The sequence below is a fragment of the Bubalus kerabau genome, chromosome 7 (genome assembly GCF_029407905.1).
Source record: "Bubalus kerabau isolate K-KA32 ecotype Philippines breed swamp buffalo chromosome 7, PCC_UOA_SB_1v2, whole genome shotgun sequence".
Taxonomy (NCBI): Eukaryota; Metazoa; Chordata; class Mammalia; order Artiodactyla; family Bovidae; genus Bubalus; species Bubalus kerabau.
Window position 1 is genome coordinate 109,813,934 of NC_073630.1, and position 18,669 is coordinate 109,832,602.

Here is an 18,669-nt window from a genome sequence, read left to right on the forward strand (position 1 = left end):
TAACAAAAAAACTACAAAGATAATATGAAAGGATATAAAGTAATAAGAATGGAGACTTAAATTCTGGCATTGTCATTTAAGAAAAATCAAATGAGAATTATCATCTTTTAAGAAAGCATTCTTCTCATGAAAGTTTACTTCTGCGCAAAGAGGAATTATCAGTGGTTTTTAGGGAAAGAAAAGCTTAACTTTTTAGGTCAGAATTTTCTACTTTTTGTAACCAGACAAGAACTTGTGACTTTAGCCTCTGGCCCAGTGACTCTGAAATTCCTATTGTTCCCTCAATATGTTTCGTGCTTTAGAGGTGAAGCTCCTGAAATGCCCTCTTCCCTGTCTAACAGCGCTCTGTTGGGGCCTGCCCCAGTTGTACATCTCGGAGATAATTGCAAGTATTCACATGTATGGATGTGAGAGTTAGACTAGAAAGAAAGGTGAGTGCTGAAGAATTGATGCTTTTGAACTGTGGTGTTGGAGAAGACTCTTGAGAGTCTCTTGGACTGCAAGGCGATCCAACCAGTCCATCCTAAAGGAGATCAGTCTTGGGTGTTCATTGGAAGGACTGATGTTGAAGCTGAAACTCCAATACTTTGGCCACCTCATGCGAAGAGGACTCATTGGAAAAGACCTTGATGCTGGGAGGGATTGGGGGCAGGAGGAGAAGGGGACGACAGAGAATGAGATGGCTGGATGGCATCACCGACTCGATGGACATGAGTTTGGGTGAACTCCGGGAGTTGGTGATGGACAGGGAGGGCTGGCGTGCTGCCGTCCAAGGGTTAGAGTCAGACACGACTGAGCTGCTGAACAGCTACAACAGGATATAAGCCCCGTAGTGGAATTTCTGGGTCATACGGTAGTTCTATTTTTAGTTTTTCAAGAAAAATCCTTACTGTTCTGCATAGTGGCTGTATCGATTTACATTCCCACCAGCAGTGCAAGAGAGTCGCAGTTTGGTGCTCTGTGGTAACATTTAGATTGGTGGGATTGGAGTGGGGAGGGGGAGGGATATGTGTGTACATAGAGCTGATTCACTTAGCTGTATAGCAGAAACTAACACAGTGTTGTAAAACAACTATATCCCATTAAAAGAAAGAAATCAAATGGGGGAAAGAAGGCTGGGTTTCTTTTCCTATTAATATTTCAAGCTGTGGAGGTGATTTAGTTGCTAAGTTGTGTCTGACTCTTTGCGACCCCATGGACTAGAGCCTGCCAGGCTCTGCTGTGCATGGGACTTCCCAGGCAAGAATATTGGAGTGGGTTACCATTTCCTTCTCTGGGGATCTTCCTGACCCAGGGATCGAACCTGGGTCTCCTCCATTGCAGGTGGATTCTTTTTACCAGCTGCGCCACCAAGGAAGCCTTCATATTTCAAGCTAGTCATATTTCCAATTTCAGTTCAAAGCACTGAGTTTGTTTGTCCATTTCCATTCACATGCTGTGTGCTGTGCTGAGTCATTTCAGTCATGTCCAACTCTGTGTGACCCCCATGGACTGTAGTCCACCAGGCTCCTCTGTCCACGGGATTCTCCAGGCAAGAGGACTGGAGTGGGTTGCCATGTCCTCCTCCAGGGGATTTTCCAGACCAAGGGATTGGACCTGAGTATCTTGTGTCTCCTCACTGGTAGGAAGGCTCTTTACCACTAGTGCCGCCTGGAAGCTCTTCCATCCATGTGAGCAGTATGTACTGAGAACCTTTGACATAAAGCACTGTGCTAGATGCTGGGCCTAAAATCGGCCCTGTGCTCATGGAGGTGTCATCTGGTAGCTGACTGCTCTGTGCCCCGCACTGTGCTCTGTATGGATTATCATGAAAGCTATGAGATTGTATAGTTTAGACTGTAAAGGCTCAGAGAAGGTAAGTAACTGGCCCAAAGAAGCAGAGCTCAAAAAGTTGGAGCCATTAAAATGAGACTTATAACATTCATCTTGCAAGGTTATTTTAAGGATTAAATGTCATTGATTCATTCATTTATTCCCATCTTTCCTCAGAAAGACCTTTCCTGACTGCCTTGCTTTCATTCTATTTTCAAAGCTCATCACTTGATATATCGTCTTTGTATCTATTCTTTTTCCATTTACATATCATAGGTCTCCACCCACTACATGTCAGTTTCATGAGAGCAGGGCCTTGGTGGTTTACTGCCACATACTAGAGTGGATAATTATGTCTGGTCCATGGCAGGCACCCAACATATGTTTCTTGAATGAATTTGTTGAGTGAATGATTAAAATGTTTAGCTTAGTATCTGTGTAAAGAGGAAGTGTTCAATATTTCATCCCTTATCTTGCTCTCCCAATCTCTATTGGCTGTGTTCTGTGTGAATGGCTTGGTAAAAATTGTAGTTTCCTTTTCTTGTCAATATTTAAAAGAAACCCTCTAGTTAAACGAGTAAACCATTTACATAGATAATGCACAAGGATGAATGTGTTATAAATATTTAAGTGTGTTCACAGTCACTAATAAATGTGAAACAAATTTTAAAGAAGGAACAGCAAAGTCTCTTTCTCTTTTTTAAAAATTATAATTAAAAAGAATAATGCACAGTTTTGGAGAGAATTCTATGAGGTGGAAATTCTAATACAGGGCTTCTGCGGGGGGTGGGGCGGGGGTGGGCAGTAAATTGAAATGATTTTTCAGGGACCAATTTCACAATATGTACTGAAAGCCTTTAAAATGTTTTCACTCAATGGTTAAATAAAATAATTAAAAATCTTATATGAGGAGTGAAGTATCTGTAAAGATTATGCTTATTGATGCTTGTTTTATGACATGGGACATAGTTGTATGACTGAAACAATGTGCAAAGGAAGGAAAACCAGTATATACTATACAACAAAGACTTCGTTGCATGAAATACATTAGCACAGAAAACATTGACATGAAATTTACCCAAATGTTATGACTGATAGCCTTGCAACCTCAGGGATGATTAATATGTATTTTGTGCAATGTTATTAAAAACAAAATACTATATGTGTTTAGAGCACTTACATTTACAAGATATTTTCAACAGCTTTTTGAAGTAAGCATGGCAGAGATTGTTACTCCTGTTTGGCTACTGGGTTTACAAAGAAAGAGGTTCAGAGAGATTGACCTACAGTTGTCCCTTCATATCTGCCAGGGATTACTTCCAGCGTGCCCCTTGAATACCCAAATCTGTGGATGCTCAAGTCCTTCATATGGAATTGCAGAGTATTTGTAAATAACCTATGCATATCCTTCTATATACAGTGAAAGCCTCAACGGCATTGGTTTGAACTGTGTGGGTCCGCTTATACACAGATACTCAGTATCAAGTACATACTAAGGAACTACAAAATCCTTGGTTGGTTGAATTATCTCTAGATTACTTGTAATACCTAATACAATGTCAATGCTATGTAAATAGTTGCTGGCATATGGTAAATTCAAGTTTTGCTTCTTGGAATTTAATGGAATTTTTTTTTTTTTAATCCTCGATTGAATCTACAGATGGAGAACTGACAGATATGGAGGACTGACTGGACTTATTACCATACCATTAGCAGTTGGAATCATTGGGCCTAAATCTGGGCAAAATGATATGTTATTATCAAAGAGATTTGAGTTTAAATGCTGCTCCTAGAGAACAGGATGAGTATTAAGTGAGATGCAGGTGAAAGTCCTTAGCCTGATGTCTGGCTCACAGAAAATCTTCCACAAATGTTAGTTCTCTTTCCTTCTACTTACCTATTCTAAGGACCACGATCCCTCCAGCTGAATCACCCTGCACCTCACTGAGCTTGACCTGCTCACCACCAAGGCATTCCAACAAGATGCCTTGGAAATGAGAGACGGTAAAGCTCTTGGATGCTAGGCAGTGCCCTCCATGTGTTTGGTTCATGCAGTCAAGCTTTTACTTACTTCTTCCAGCTTCATCCAGGTTAGCCTGTCTGTTGGGAGAGAGGTCTTGGAATCTAAGGACAGGGGTGTGTCCATCATACCCTTGAAATAGCGTGTATCTGTGAAGAAAGAAAAAAATTTAAAGTCATACTTTACATGACTCTGCACACTGTAACGAACAACATATTTGAACATCTATAAACTTAATGAACCATCACGATATAGGCTGCTGCTGCTGCTAAGTCACGGCAATCATGTCCAACTCTGTGCGACCCCATGGACTGCAGCCCACCAGGCTCCCATCCCTGGGATTCTCCAGGCAAGAACACTGGAGTGGGTTGCCATTTCCTTCTCCAGTGCATTAAGTGAAAAGTGAAAGTGAAGTCGCTTAGTCGTGTCTGACTCTTAGCGACCCCATGGACTGTAGCCTACCAGGCTCCTCCATCCATGGGATTTCCCAGGCAAGAGTACTGGAGTGGGTTGCCATTGCCTTCTCCACACAATATAGGCATGAGCTTGTAATTCTACTTCCACTTAACAGACGAAGAGGCTGAGGCTCAAAGAGGAGAAATCACTTCTCTTGGTCCATATACATAAATGCCAAAGTCTGGACCTGAACCTTCTTCATTCTCTTATCCACCTGGGAAATTCTACTCATCCTTCAAGGCTTGGACTGTGTCATGCCCTTCGGAAATCTTCCTAGACCCCACCCACCTGCACACCACCCTGGATCTCTTTTCTATGTTACACACTTGTGTGTGCTTAGTCACTCAGTCATGTCTGACTCTTTGTGACCTCATGAACTGTAGCCTGTCAGGTTCCTCTGTCCATTGGGGTTCTCCAGGCAAGAATAGTGAAGTGGGTTGCTATGCCCTCCTCCAGGGGATCTTCCCAACCCAGGGATTGAACCCAGGTCTCTCACTTTGCAGGCAGATTCTTTACCATCTGAGCCACCAGGGAAGCCCATGAATACTGGATTGAGTAGCCTATCCCTTCGCCGGGGGATCTTCCCAACCTAGGAATAGTACCAGGGTCTCCTGCTTTGCAGGTGGATTCTTTACCAGCTGAGCTACCAGGGAAGCCCACATTACATACTTAACATACATATTTTATACTTAACATATATTTCTATATACTTGTGCTTCCTTGGTGGATTTGTGGTAAAGAATCCACCTGCCAATGCAGGAGACATGGGTTAGATCTCTGGTCCAGGAAGATCCCCTGGAAAAGGAAATGGCAACCCACTCCAGTATTCTTGCCTGGAGAATCCCATGGACAGAGGAGCCTGGCAGGCTATAGTTCATGGGATTGCAAAGAGTGAGACATGACTGAGTGACTGAACAACAACAGCAGCTATATAATTAACATACTTATATACATTATATACCAAACTTATTCTATCATACTTACCTTTATATCTCTTGATCAATGCTAACATGATAACTGGCATACAATAGATATTAATTAATGCATACTGAGTGGATGAACAAAGGAATATCATTATTATTTACAAAATGATTGTCCTCAAAGGGACTTCTGTAGATTCATTTCAGTAGGTCAGGCTCTCAAGTCACAAATACTTCCTTTTTTCCCTCACAACACTTTGCTTTATTTAAGGTTCAGAGACCTTATTGAAGCTGTGTAAGGTGCCCCAGTTACAAAGAAGAAAAGATGGTGTATATTAAGGTTTTCTTTCTCTTCAAAGCCTGGCTTTGCTGCCATGCTTTTGTGCTACTTATATGCTGGCTATGAGCAAGACAAATCAGCCATATTAAGTCTCCCCTTTTGTTCTGCTCTCTTCCCTGCAACGCTGTCTTAACAGGGATGTTGCCCACATCTCTGCTTGTCGATCTTCTGCCATATTCATCAGTTGTCTCTCAGACTCAAGATATCATCATGGGGATTCTCTAGGCAAGAAGAGTGGAGTGGGTTACCATGCGCTCCTCCAGGGGACCTTCCCAACCCAGGGATCAAACCTAGGTCTCCCACATTTCAGGTGGATTCTTTATCATCTGAGCCACCAGAGAAGCCATCATGATAATAATAAATAGTCATAGAGCTCTGACTCTGCACCGAGTCCTCCTCTGAGAACTCAACATGCATCTTTCATGTAACTACCTGGGTTACGTGGAGTAAGCACTATCTTCAGATATCTTGAACCCTATCTTCAAATATAGAAAATGGTTTTCAGGTGCTTGTTTCAGGACACACAGCTAATAAGCTGTGGAAGCAGAATTTTAACCTAGAGTTGCTAATTCAGAACCTGCATCTTTAGTCACTCTACAATATTGCAGCATGGGCATGTGATTTTCAGATTTCAGGCCCTAAACATTACCTGCATATTCAGATTCCTTAATAGGCCTGGCTGGTAAGATTTTCACTGATTGCCAGTCTTCTCCCATGTGAAGCTCAGGGTCTTCATAGTCATCACCTGTGTGGCCTTTTGCTCTATCCAGGACTGCCATAGAATTCCTTTCCTAAGGAGGGGACATTTCAGTGAGTCAACGGGAGGTACAACAATGACAAAAATTATAGGCTACAGTGCTGGCCAGGGGAGTAATAGAGATTCCCTTGGCTGTGAGTTAAAGATTTAAGAGTCTGGAGTCTAGGGGAGTTAACCTCTCATGGTGGCAGAATTGTAACGATATCTTTAGAAACCATCATGGTGGTGTGAAACACTCTGTTTGTCTCTCCCCTTCAATCTACAACAATTAAGACATCCATAACTCAACAAAGAATTGATGCTTTTGAACTTTGGTGTTGGAGAAGACTCATGAGAGTCCCTTGGACTGCAAGGAGATCCAACCAGTCCATTCTAAAGGAGATCAATCCTGAATATTCATTGAAGGACTGATGCTGAAGCTGAAACTCCAATACTTTGGCTACCTGATGTGAGGAACTGACTCCTTCAAGATCCTGATGCTGGGAAAGATTGAGGGCAGGAGGAGAAGGGGATGACAGAGGATGGGATGGTTGGATGGCATCACCGACTCTATGGACATGAGTTTGAGCAAGCTCTGGGAGTTGGTGATGGACAGGGAAGCCTGTGTGCTGCGGTCCATGGGGTCTCAAAGAGTCGGACATGACTGAACTGAACTGAACTCAACAAAGGTTCCTCTGCCCAAGACACTGGGACTCCAGAGATACCCACATGTTTGTTCATCTGAAGAAGGCTAGATTGGAATATATAGAGTGGGTAGAACTAGGGGAAGAGTAGAAGTAGTGCCCCGATCCTGAACCCCAGAAAGCCTGGTACCACCAGCGGGGGTGGTGCACAGGACTCTAGGTCATGGCTACAGTGGTGCCCACGAGCACAGGGGACTGGGCAGCAATCTCCAGGTGTACCTGTGACTCTGTCACCTCCTGCCCATGGCAGTATTACCTGGCTCCCCATCCCTTGCTACGGTAGCAGTTCCAATGTGCCAAGCAACTCTGGACATGAAGATGTCAATGGCAGCAGTGACGCCGGCATTAGAAAGGCACCCCCAGTGACCCCAGAGGCATAAGCAGAAATGACAAGGGCACCAGTGACCACTCTGGTAGAAGCAGTGGAGGGTGGAAAGTGCCAATTCTCAAATAGAGCGGAGGTAAGAAAAAACAGAAACAAAAACTTGTGCTTTAGCGGTATGTACTGAAAATCAGAAGACAGGTCTCTAATTACCAATGTGTGGATCTTTCAGAGTCAAAGTAAACAAAGCTTTACGTAAACAAGAGGGGTGTTTACTACTTCAAAGGCACTAGTAGAGGAACAGCTCACCAAGCACCATGAAAAACCATGGTAACACAGTCTCACATCACGAACATAACAATTATCCAGAAACCAAACTTAAAGTCATAGCAGACTATGATCTAATTGGTGGAGAATTCAAAAGAGCTGTCATGAAGAAACTCAGAGTTGCAAGAAAACTCAGAAAGCAATTCAATGAGCTCAGGAGTAAAACCAGTGAACAGAAGCAATACTTACCAAAGAGACTAAAACTCTAAAAAAGAACCAAAAAGAAATTCTGGAGCTTGAGAACTCAATACATGAGATGAAGAATGTATTAGAAAGCATTGGAAACAGAGCAGACCATATGGAAGAGAGAATCAGTGAGCTCAAAGAAAGAAATCTAAAAATGATTCTCAGATAGAAGAGGAGAATAAACTAAGATTTTAAAGCAATGAAAAAATTCTGTAAGAACTATGATTCCATTAGAAAGAAGCAACATGAGAATAGTGGATATGCCAAAAAGCGAAGAGAGGGAGAAGGGAGCATTTGTTTAAAAACGTAATAGCTGAGAACTTTCCAAACCTGAGGAACGAACTGGATATACAAGTTCATGAAACTCATAGAACACCTAATTATCATAATGCAAAAAGATCTTCTGCAAGATACATTATATCAAAACTGTCAAAGGTCAATGATAAAGGTTTTAAAAGCAGTCAGGGAAAAAAGGTAGTCACCTACAAATGTACTCCCATTAGGCTATCAGCAGATATCTAAGAGAACCTCTACAGGCCAGGGGAGAGAGGAATGATACATTCAAAATTTGCTGTTTAATCATTAAGTCATGTCTGACTCCATGAGACCCCATGGACTATAGCCCACCAGGCTCCTCTGTCCATGGAATTCTCCAGGCAAGAACACTGGAGTGGGTGGGTAGCCATTCTCTTTGCCAGGGGATGTTCCCAACCCAGGGATCGAATCCACATCTCCTGCATTACAGGATTCTTTATCACTGAGGGAATAGTCAAAAATACTGAAAGATAAAAGATGTCAGTCAAGAATACTCTACCCAGCAAAGTTACCTTTCAAATATAGAGGAGAAATAAAGGCTCTCCCAGACAAACACACCTGAGGGAGTTCATTACCACAAGAGCAGCCTTACAAGAAATGTTGAAAAGAGCTCTTCTGCCTGAAATAAAAATGGTAAAAGTACACTATACTTTGCTGCTGCTGCTGCTAAGTCACTTCAGTCATGTCTGACTCTGTGCGACCCCATAGACGGCAGCCCACCAGGCTCCCCCATCCCTGGGATTCTCCAGGCAAGAACACTGGAGTGGGTTGCCATTCCTTCTCCAATGCATGAAAGTGAAAAGTGACTATACTTTGAGTACGGTGATAAACAGGCTACCAGAAGTGTCTTAATGAGACAACATATGTAAAATGTTGAGCATATTGCCTGATGGTCAGCACTCAATAAATCCTAGCTGTAAATATTATTATGACTGCTACTGTGATAAAAACTACTATTAAAGAACGTCTGAGATAAAGGAAGCCCACCCGTCATGCTTTGTTCACCTCCCTTTAAAGCCTCTCTAACACTTGTTAAGAAGTTTATATGTCCTAGGTGCTTTCTGTACTTTATTTCATTGTATAAGCAGAAAAATCTATGAGGTGATTTTACTATAGCGTAGGAAACTAGAATTAGATAGGCTTAAATTTAAATTCTAAGTCTGCATTATTCTCATTCTTTAATATGTATATTCTCTCTCTATATGTATATTCTCTAATATATATAATATATATTCAGTTCAGTTCAGTTCAGTTGCTCAGTCGTGTCTGACTCTTTGCGACCCCATGAATCGCAGCATGCCAGGCCTCCCTGTCTATCACCAACTCCCGGAGTTCACTCAGACTCACGTCCATCGAGTCAGTGATGCCATCCAGCCATCTCATCCTCTGTCGTCCCCTTTTCCTCCTGCCCCCAATCCCTCCCAGCATCAGAGTCGTTTCCAATGAGTCAACTCTTCTCATGAGGTGGCCAGAGTACTGGAGTTTCAGCTTTAGCATCATTCCTTCCAAAGAAATCCCAGGGCTATATATAATACTATTATATATTATTATATAATATATATTAATAATCTAATATGCATAATATGTATTATTCTAATTGTTATATAAATAATATATATTCTATATATATTAGAGAACAAGAATAATGCAGAACATATATTATAAATATATATTTATATAGGGCTTACTAGTCCTAAGCCTCCAAGTGCATGCCTTTTTCTATCATCACTCTATCAAAGCAGTCTGGTAAAAGTCAAGACTAGTTATATGATGAGTCTAGTCTCCAGGTAAGCAATAGCACAGTGGGGACTCACCAGACCCCTATCTGGAAAACTTTCTGGGCTTCAGTTTGGCTCATGGCAAATCTGATCATTCAACACAAAAGGTGGAATGCAATTTAGTCAGTCTGTGTTCTCTATGAGACAGCATAAACCTTTTCTAGTATCTGTCTACTGTTAATATTGGGGGTTCTTACTAAAAGCTCAGTATATATAAGTCTTCCACTTTATAAAATATTTTGGGATTGATTGTGTGTGCATGTGTGTATGTGTGTCCTAAGGTGAGAATTCATAGCTTTAATTTAATTATTAAACAAATCTTTCAAAAAGTAAAGAACCAAAGATTTTACAGGTAAATTCTATCTATTCATATATCTATCATCTATCTATACATCTATCTCTATCATTTCTATCTATTCCATTTATCATCTATAGATATGTTAAAGCTATTTAAATTATGTACACATAATTGTTAACAATTAAATTACTTATAATATTAGGTAGCTGATTTCACATTATACATTTAAAATTTTCTTTTAGTCATTGAAATTCTTTGTAAATATTATTAATAGAAGATGGTTAAAACTCAACATTCAAAAAATGAAGATCATGTCATCTAGTTCCTTCACTTCATGGCAAATAGATGGGAAAAAATGGAAACAGTGTCAGATTTCATATTGTTGGGCTCCAAAATCAATGCGGATGGTGACTGCAGCCAAGAAATTAAAAGACGCTTGCTCCTTGGAAGAAAAGCTATGATAAACCTGGATAGCATATTAAAAAGCAGAGACATCACTTTGCTGGCAAAGATCTGTATAGTCAAAGCTATGGTTTTTCCAGCAGCATGTGTGGACTTGACAGATGGACCATGAAGAAGACTGAGCACTGAAGAGTTGATGCTTTCAAACTGTGGTACTGGAGAAGATTCTTGAGAGTCCCTTGGACTGCAAGGAGATCCAACCAGTCCATTCTAAAGGAGATCAGTCCTGAATATTCATGGGAAGGACTGATGCTGAAGCTGAAGCTCCAATACTTTGGCCACCTGATGTGAAGATCCAACTCATTGGAAAAGACCCTGATGCTGGGAAAGATTGAAGGCAGGAGGAGAAGGGGACGACAGGGGACAAGATAGCTGGATGGCATCACCGACTCAATGGACATGAGTCTGAGCAAGCTCCAGGAGATGGTGAAGGACAGGGGGGCCTGGTGTGCTGCAGTCCATGGGGTCGCAAAGAGTCGGACATGACTGAGTGGCTGAACAACAGAGCAATATGAATATATCATAATATATTCAATGATTTTTCTACTATTGAATATATAACATGATTCCAGTGTGTTGCCATTTAAAATATAAAACATAAATGAGTGTTTAATTATTCATCCAAATTTTAGGTTAATTCTTTAATTTGTCCCATAGAATTATGGGATTGAAGAAAATAAATATTTTTATATTTTTTAATCTTATAAAATTGCTTTCCAAAGAATTTCTTGTTATTTAAAATTTCACTGTGAGTGTTGGGAGGTGCTTTTCTCACCACACACTTGCCAGCATCATGTATTGGTATTTTCACTTTAATTAGTCTTCCCAATGACCATTGTGAGTTTATTTTTATCTCCATTTTATAGCTGAGAAATTGAAATATGTGTTTTTTTGGTCTTTTTCTGTATTAATGCCTCAATATATTTATTTATTTATCCAGCTTTACCAAGAAATAATTGACATACATCACTGTGTAAGTTTCAGGCATACAGCACAATGATTTGATTTACAAGGTATTATAGGAATACCGTGTTCTACCCAAGACTTGAAATGCACTTTTCTCTGCCAGGAAATCATGCCATTTGGAAAAGTTTAATGTTTTACAATTCACCAAGTACATAGAAAAAAGCCACTTACTTTGTAAATATCAAAGACTGACAAAATAGGTAAAGAGAGCAGCTGACTTACACCATCAAGAAGAAGAGGCTCATTAATAGTCTGGTACTGTCCTGCCAACAAAAACAGCAAAATGTTATTGCAAAACACTGGAAAGACCGGGCCCTTGTTTTTCTCCAGAAATCTTGTGCTCATTTCAGTTAATTGTTCTTGACTGTAATTGCTCAAAATGAAGTGCACATTTTCACGCTTCTTGCTCCATCAGCTGCTCTTGCCTAACAGGGGCAATTGGAAAAGGAGGAAAGGAAATCAAATCCCGACTCAGAAGGCTGGCTGTTTCTACAGCAGGTCAGTCTTCCCACCGAAAGAGAAGCAAAGTTAGAAGGAACTCGGCCCCCAAATTAGTTGCACCCAAGTGATGACTCAGCAGCATCTCAGCCAAGGACCTGGGGTGCTGTCCCCTCCCCCTCTGACACACACGTTGCATTTGCTGGAATCTATCCACACATTGTTATCTATCCATATATTGTTTTGTTGAACAGACTACATGGTTTGAGCTTCAGTTCAGTTCAGTTGCTCAGTCGTGTCCGACTCTTTGTGACCCCATCAACTGCAGCATTCCAGGCCTCCCTATCCATCCCAGCTCCTGGAATTTACCCAAACTCATGTCCATTGAGTCAGTGATACCATCCAACCATCTCATCCTCTGTCATCCCCTTCTAGTTTGAGCTTAGGGACCGTATCTACTTATTCATCTCTCCCTGGCTTCAGCTGCAGGGCCCAAATGGACCACATGAGTTCCTGATAGGCATTTGTTGAATAAATATTGCTCCGCCGGGGGTGCTTCAACACTCAACTGCTTCCTTTGAACTTGATCAATGAAAGATTGCCCAAAGGTTATCTAGTGCAGTCAGGGTAAATGTTTCACATTTCACCCTCAGATTATGCAAAACCACCAAAGAATTGTTCACATAGCCTACAGTCTTTTTGCTTCCTCATAGACTTAATTTTCCTAAATTGCAATATAGGTTCATGCTGTTAGTCTGAATTTAGGAACACCATAGGCAGAAAATGTTCTTATCATGTTCTCTTTATTAGCACATATGTGAGAAGCTTCTAGCAGGTCTCAGGACTGGAAGCTGCACACAGCTTAGCTTTTTGTTTGCTTTGAGTGAAGGAAAAGCATCAGTCCTGGAAAAGAGCGTATTTCCCTTCCTTCTTTGGCTGATGAGACTCTCAGGGCAAATTTCTGGCCTGTGTCCAAATAGCGTAGAGGACTATGGTATGATATGTATTGCTACCATTTGGTCCAGTTTCATTGTGTTCTTTAACTTTTGTCCATTCACCCTAAATTCTCTTCCCATGTGTATGTGCTAACTTGCTTCAGTCGTGTACGACTGCGATGCTATATGGACTCTAGCCCGCCAGGCTCCTCCATCCATGGGATTCCCCAGGTGAGACTACTGGAGTGGGTTGCCATGCCCTCCTCCAGGGGATCTTCCTGACCCAGAGATCGAACTGGCGGCCCTTATGGCTCCTGTATTGGCAGGTGGGTTCTTTACCACTAGTGCCACCTGGGAAGCCCTCTCTTCCCATACTGAAATACAAAATTAATAGTTGTGAATTTGTGTCAGCGTGCCCAAATCTTTTGTAAGGTATAATGTGTAAATTCATGAAACTTTGGCTCATTGGAAATGCAGTTCTCTGGAATTTGCCTCGGACTCAAGCATGGGGCAAGTGTCAAGTAGCCAAAGCGAATCTCCTTGAGACAGTGAGCCAGGAGGAGTGGAATCCTGTCTGCATTGTCCACCATCCATCCTGGTGGTGGGACCAGCAGTGGCCATCCCCCTGGGGCACTAATACCATCCTCCTGTCCCAGTACAGTTACACCCACTACTGAGATCCCGGGCAGAGAAACCCACAGGTTTTTCAGCCCTTTAGCAATTTGTACTCTCTCATGAGGAGAAGGCAATGGCACCCCACTCCAGTATTCTTGCCTGGAAAATCCCATGGATGGAGGAGCCTGGAAGGCTGCAGTCCATGGAGTCACTAAGAGTCGGACATGACTGAGCGACTTCACTTTCACTTTTCACTTTCATGCATTGGAGAAGGAAATGGTAACCCACTCCAGTATTCTTGCCTGGAGAATTCCATGGACAGAGGACCCTGGAGGGCTGCAGTCAGTGAGGTCAGAGAGTCGGACACGACTGAGTGACTAACATACACACACTCTCTCATGAATTAAGTGAATAAAGTCACCCGTTACACCAGCAGGTCTGGCAGAAGCAAATGAGCACAGAATTATTGGGGCATTTCTCTGGTCTTCATGATCCAGGACAGCAGTGCCCATAAGTCCAGGTTTAGTATCATTTCATTTTAGGAGATTGGCCTCCTTGAGCGTAGTCATTATAACCACGTCTTCATGGAGAGCTGAGAAGTCTTTTCTTTCAGCGGCATGGCAGTCTGAGCCCCGCTTGGATTCCCCACGTACGGTACACGCCCCTTCTGAGTCTTTGCTTGTGTTGATTCCACCTGGAGTCTGTGCTTCCTCCGTTTTGTTTTCCAAAATGCTCAGTGTCCTTTGAGATTCTCCTGGGGCTTCCCTTTCTGACCACTCCAGGTTACTTTAATCTCGCTAAATCATTAGAGCTGTTGTTTTCTGTCTCACTCACCACGACACTTAAATAAAAAGAGGCAGCATCTGATTGCTTCTTTGTGTATACACACGCTGTCCTCCTGTAGGGAAGGGAGTGGATTGTCTTTTATCTCTGTGACCCTCAGTACCTCTCTGTGTTATGAACAACGCAGAGTTTTGGAAATATAATTTTAAAAGCACAGTTCTGAACCTGTAAATCAGCTCCCGTCACTCATGGCCCATGAAACAGAGTCCAGATTTCCTGCTGTGGCTCCCGGAGGCCAGCACAGCCCAGCACAGCCCAGAGACAGCCCTGTCTCTGGTCTCATCTCTTTCCAGTTTCTTCCTTCTCTGAACTCCAGGCACAACAGCCTCTTTTCAAGTCCATACTGTATGCTAAGTTCCTCTGCCTCTGACACATTGCATGCACTGTCTGCCAGTCCAGAATGTTCTCTTCTCAGCTCTGCCCAGGCCTGGATCCTTCTCATCCATCACTGTAGTTTTGTTGTTCAGTTGTGCCCAACTCTCTGCGACCCCATGGACTGCAGCACACCAGGCTTCCCTATCATTCGCCATCCCCTGGAGTTTGCTCAAATTCATGTCCATTGAGTCAGTGATGCTATCTAACCATCTCATCCTCTTTTACCCCCTTCTTCTCCTGCCCTCAATCTTTCCCAGCATCAGGGTCTTTTCCGATGAGTCAGCTTTTTGCACCAGGTGGCCAAAGTATTGGAGCTTCAACTTCAGCATCAGTCCTTCCAGTGAATATTTAAGGTTGAGTTCCTTTAGGATTGATGGGTTTGATCTCCTTGCAGTCCAAGGGACACTCAAGAGTCTTCTCCAGCACCACAGTTCAAAAGCATCATCCATCATACTATACTTTAAATGTCATCTGCCCTGGGGGACCATCTCTGACTATCAATATCAGGTAAAAATTAGGAGCATCCTCCAGCTGTGGTCCTCACTACCTCAACATCCGGCACGGTGGTGAGAATGCTGTGTGCTCATCAAACCCCATTTGCTCAGGCACACAGTTCCTGGTGTGCCTTCCACTTGGTGGCCTTGGCTTGGTGCTATGGCCACTGGGACATGGAGGGTGTGGTAGATTCCACTCCGGGCCATCCCACTTGACCTTCCATCTCTCACTCTTGCCCCAGTGGCTGGCCAGAGACAGAGGACCCCAAGGCCCTCGGGGATAATGGAAGCCACTGGGAAAAAGCAGAGTGAATCCTGAATGAGTATTTTGGAAAAAGTATGAGTGTTAGTTACTCAGTCATGTCCAACTCTTTGTGACCCCATGGACTGTAGCCCGACAGGCCCCTCAGTCCATGGGCTTCTCTAGGCAAGAATACTGGAGTGGGTTGCCATTCCCTTCAATTTCCATTGGATTGTGATGTGAGCAAGAAATAAACCTTTATTTTATTAAACTACTAGGTGAAAGTGAAGTCACTCAGTCGTGTCTGACTCTTTGCAATCCCATGGACTATAGCCTACTAGGCTCTTCCATCCATGGGATTTTTCTAGGCAAGAGCACTGGAGTGGGTTGCCATTTCCTTCTCCAGGAGATCTTCCCGACCCAGGGATTGAACCTGGGTCTTCCGCATTGTAGGCAGACGCTTTACTGTCTGAGCCACCAGGGAAGCAGAACAACTAAGCTCTGTATTTTATGCATTATAGATGTTAGTCCTCCCTGATTAATATACTCTGCTCAACTTCTCCATAGCGTGTAGGAACAAAGCAAGCCAATGAGTATATTACACAGTTACAGACGGTGGTGCTTGCCTCCCCCGAGGCAGTGGTGAGACCCCAGGCTCTGATTGCTCCTTAACTCTGTGTATGGTAAGTGACAATAAATGACCAGTCTGCTGCAGAAACCCCCAGGACATGGAACCAGTGATGGAACTTCAAGATGAACTTGATCTTCTCCCTTGCTGAGCGAACTTGACTTTGGCACTCCCTCTTGCTGGACCCAGATCCTCACCCTTGTGACTTCCCCCGCAATTTTTCCAGGTCTTTGAGTCTTCCTGGGCCTGACAGGTAGGTTGGCTTCTCAGAGAGAGAGAGCTGTTTTCTAGAAAGATGAGGAAGCTTCTCAGTAGCTTTCTACATCATCCTTCTGAAAGAGTGGTGGTGATGCCGTGTCAGTGGAGGGCCCCTCACCACCCACTGGAACCTCACAGCCACAGAGAACGACTGACTTCTGTGTGCTCCTCAAGGAGACGTCTTTCTTTTCTTCTTCTTCTTTTTTTTTTTCACAAAAAACAACATTTCCCTTAAAGTTATTTTTAAGAGGGAAGTGAAGATGAATATGTGCCATGTAAACTCAGGGGGATTTCCTTACTGGCAGGGGCAATTGCCCCAGACTTTGGTCTTGAATGTGGACACCTCATGCCTACAGAGGTGTGGCAAGAGTGTCCAATATACCCATCAAGTTTTTGTCCCCTGACCAGTCGCATCTTGGTTGCTTTATAAAACAGAAGAAAGCAAACTTGGGTCCCTAAGCAGACCAACTGCTTTTTACACAAGCGCCCATGGTGGTATTTACTCTGGCCTCAGAAGTTTGGGAATTACTGACATAGATACTCCAACTCTCATGCCGTGAAAGGTGGGCCATCCCAGGTGGCTCAGAGGTAAAGAACCCGCCTGCCAGTGCAGGAGATGCTGGTTTGATTCCCTGGGTTGGGAAAATCCCCTGGAGAAGGGAATGGCAACCCACTCCTGTATTCTTGCCTGGAGAATTCCATGCACAGAGAAACCTGGCGGGCTACACAGTGCACAGGGTTGCAAAGAGTCAGACATGACTGAGCGACTAACACTTCAGAGAGACTCAGACTATTTTCACTAATAAACAGGTCCATGAACTTAAGCCCCTGGAGGTGCAAGATTGCTGCCTGGTCTACGACCCCTTTCCAGGGATGGGGTGGCTGTATGAGCATCTGAGTGCTGCTACCGTGAGGTGGTCACAGGAGAAGGAAATCCTGGGCTGGTCCCGGGAAGAATATGCTTCTCTGGTGTGAGAAGAGGAGACGAAGTAGGAAAACGCAGAGTCCTCGAACTTTCTGTTTCTCTACGAAGTGAAGTCAGTTCACAGGCCCTTCAGATGACTGTATTCCCTAAGCAGATGGGATCCCCAAGCAAAATGAGCTTCTGCTTTCATTTCAGTCACAAGATTTCAGAGAGAGAGACACAGGGGAGAGCGGCATGGCGAGGGTGAGGGTTGTTGTTGTGCAGTCGCCCAGTCACGTCTGACTCTTGGCCACGCCAGGGACTGCAGCTGGCCAGGCCTCCCAGTCCCTCACCATCTCCTGAAGTTTGCCCAAGATCATGTCCATTAAGTCAATGATGCTATCCAGCCGTCTCATCCTCTGACACCTTCTTCCCCTCTGCCCTCAATCTTTCCCAGCATCGGGGACTTTTCCAGTGAGTCAGCTGTTCGCATCGGATGGCCCAAGTACTGGAACTCACTCGTAAATATCTGGTAAAAGCAAGAGGCTGGTAAATCCCAACTTCCCATCACTAAGTACCCAGAGCCAAGACAGTTGTGTCCCCCACACCTTTCCCCTTGCTTCTCCGTGTTAGAACCCCTCATGGGTAGCAGGGTATCTTATTACATGTCCTTATCATCACTTGGCCATGGGTCCAAGTTTTGGTTGATGGAAGAGATGGAAAATCAACTCACACTCTCTGGGAAACTTTCTTGAGGAAAATTTCTGTGTGCTGTTCATTCCTTCTTTTCCTTCCCTTCCTCCCTCCTGCAGACATCGCTATTTTAGACGATGAGAGTGAGCAAGGCAGGAGGGGCAGGGTTTCGGAGAACTTCAAGGAACAGAGCTGCCACACAGCCTTGAACTGTTTACCTCTGGACTTGACTTACGTAGAAAATAAACATTTGTCATGTCTAAGCTCCACGATTTCTTTTTAAAAGTGTCTTGCTGCCTTAAATTTTGTTCTCAGCTGCAGTGTTCTCCATTAACAAACACAGCAGAGCCTCTGATCAAAGGCATGGGCCCATGTTTCCCAGAAGCGTAATGAGAAGTTCTAGGTTCAAATCTTGGCCATGTGACCTCAGGCAAGCTTTTAAGCCTGGGAGGAATGAGAGTGTGTGCCTGCGTGCTTAGTCGTTCAGTTGTGTTAGACCCATTGTGACCCTGTGGACCGTAGCCCGCCAGGCTCCTCTGTCCATAGCAAGAATACTGGAGTGGGTTGCCATGCCCTCCTCCAGGGGATCTTCTGACCCAGAAG

General features: G+C 43.5%; 1 protein-coding gene across 1 annotated transcript in view; it reads right to left on the bottom strand.

Moving 5' to 3' along the window:
• Nucleotides 1–18,669, bottom strand: part of CLNK (cytokine dependent hematopoietic cell linker) — a 123,116-nt gene that overhangs the window by 74,244 nt on the left and 30,203 nt on the right. The window contains exons 4-6 of the mRNA XM_055587425.1: nucleotides 11,865–11,905; nucleotides 6,198–6,339; nucleotides 3,884–3,981 (exon numbers count right to left, since the gene is read on the bottom strand). Coding sequence (XP_055443400.1) covers nucleotides 3,884–3,981; nucleotides 6,198–6,339; nucleotides 11,865–11,905 — 281 coding nt within the window. The remainder of the gene's footprint in view (nucleotides 1–3,883; nucleotides 3,982–6,197; nucleotides 6,340–11,864; nucleotides 11,906–18,669) is intronic.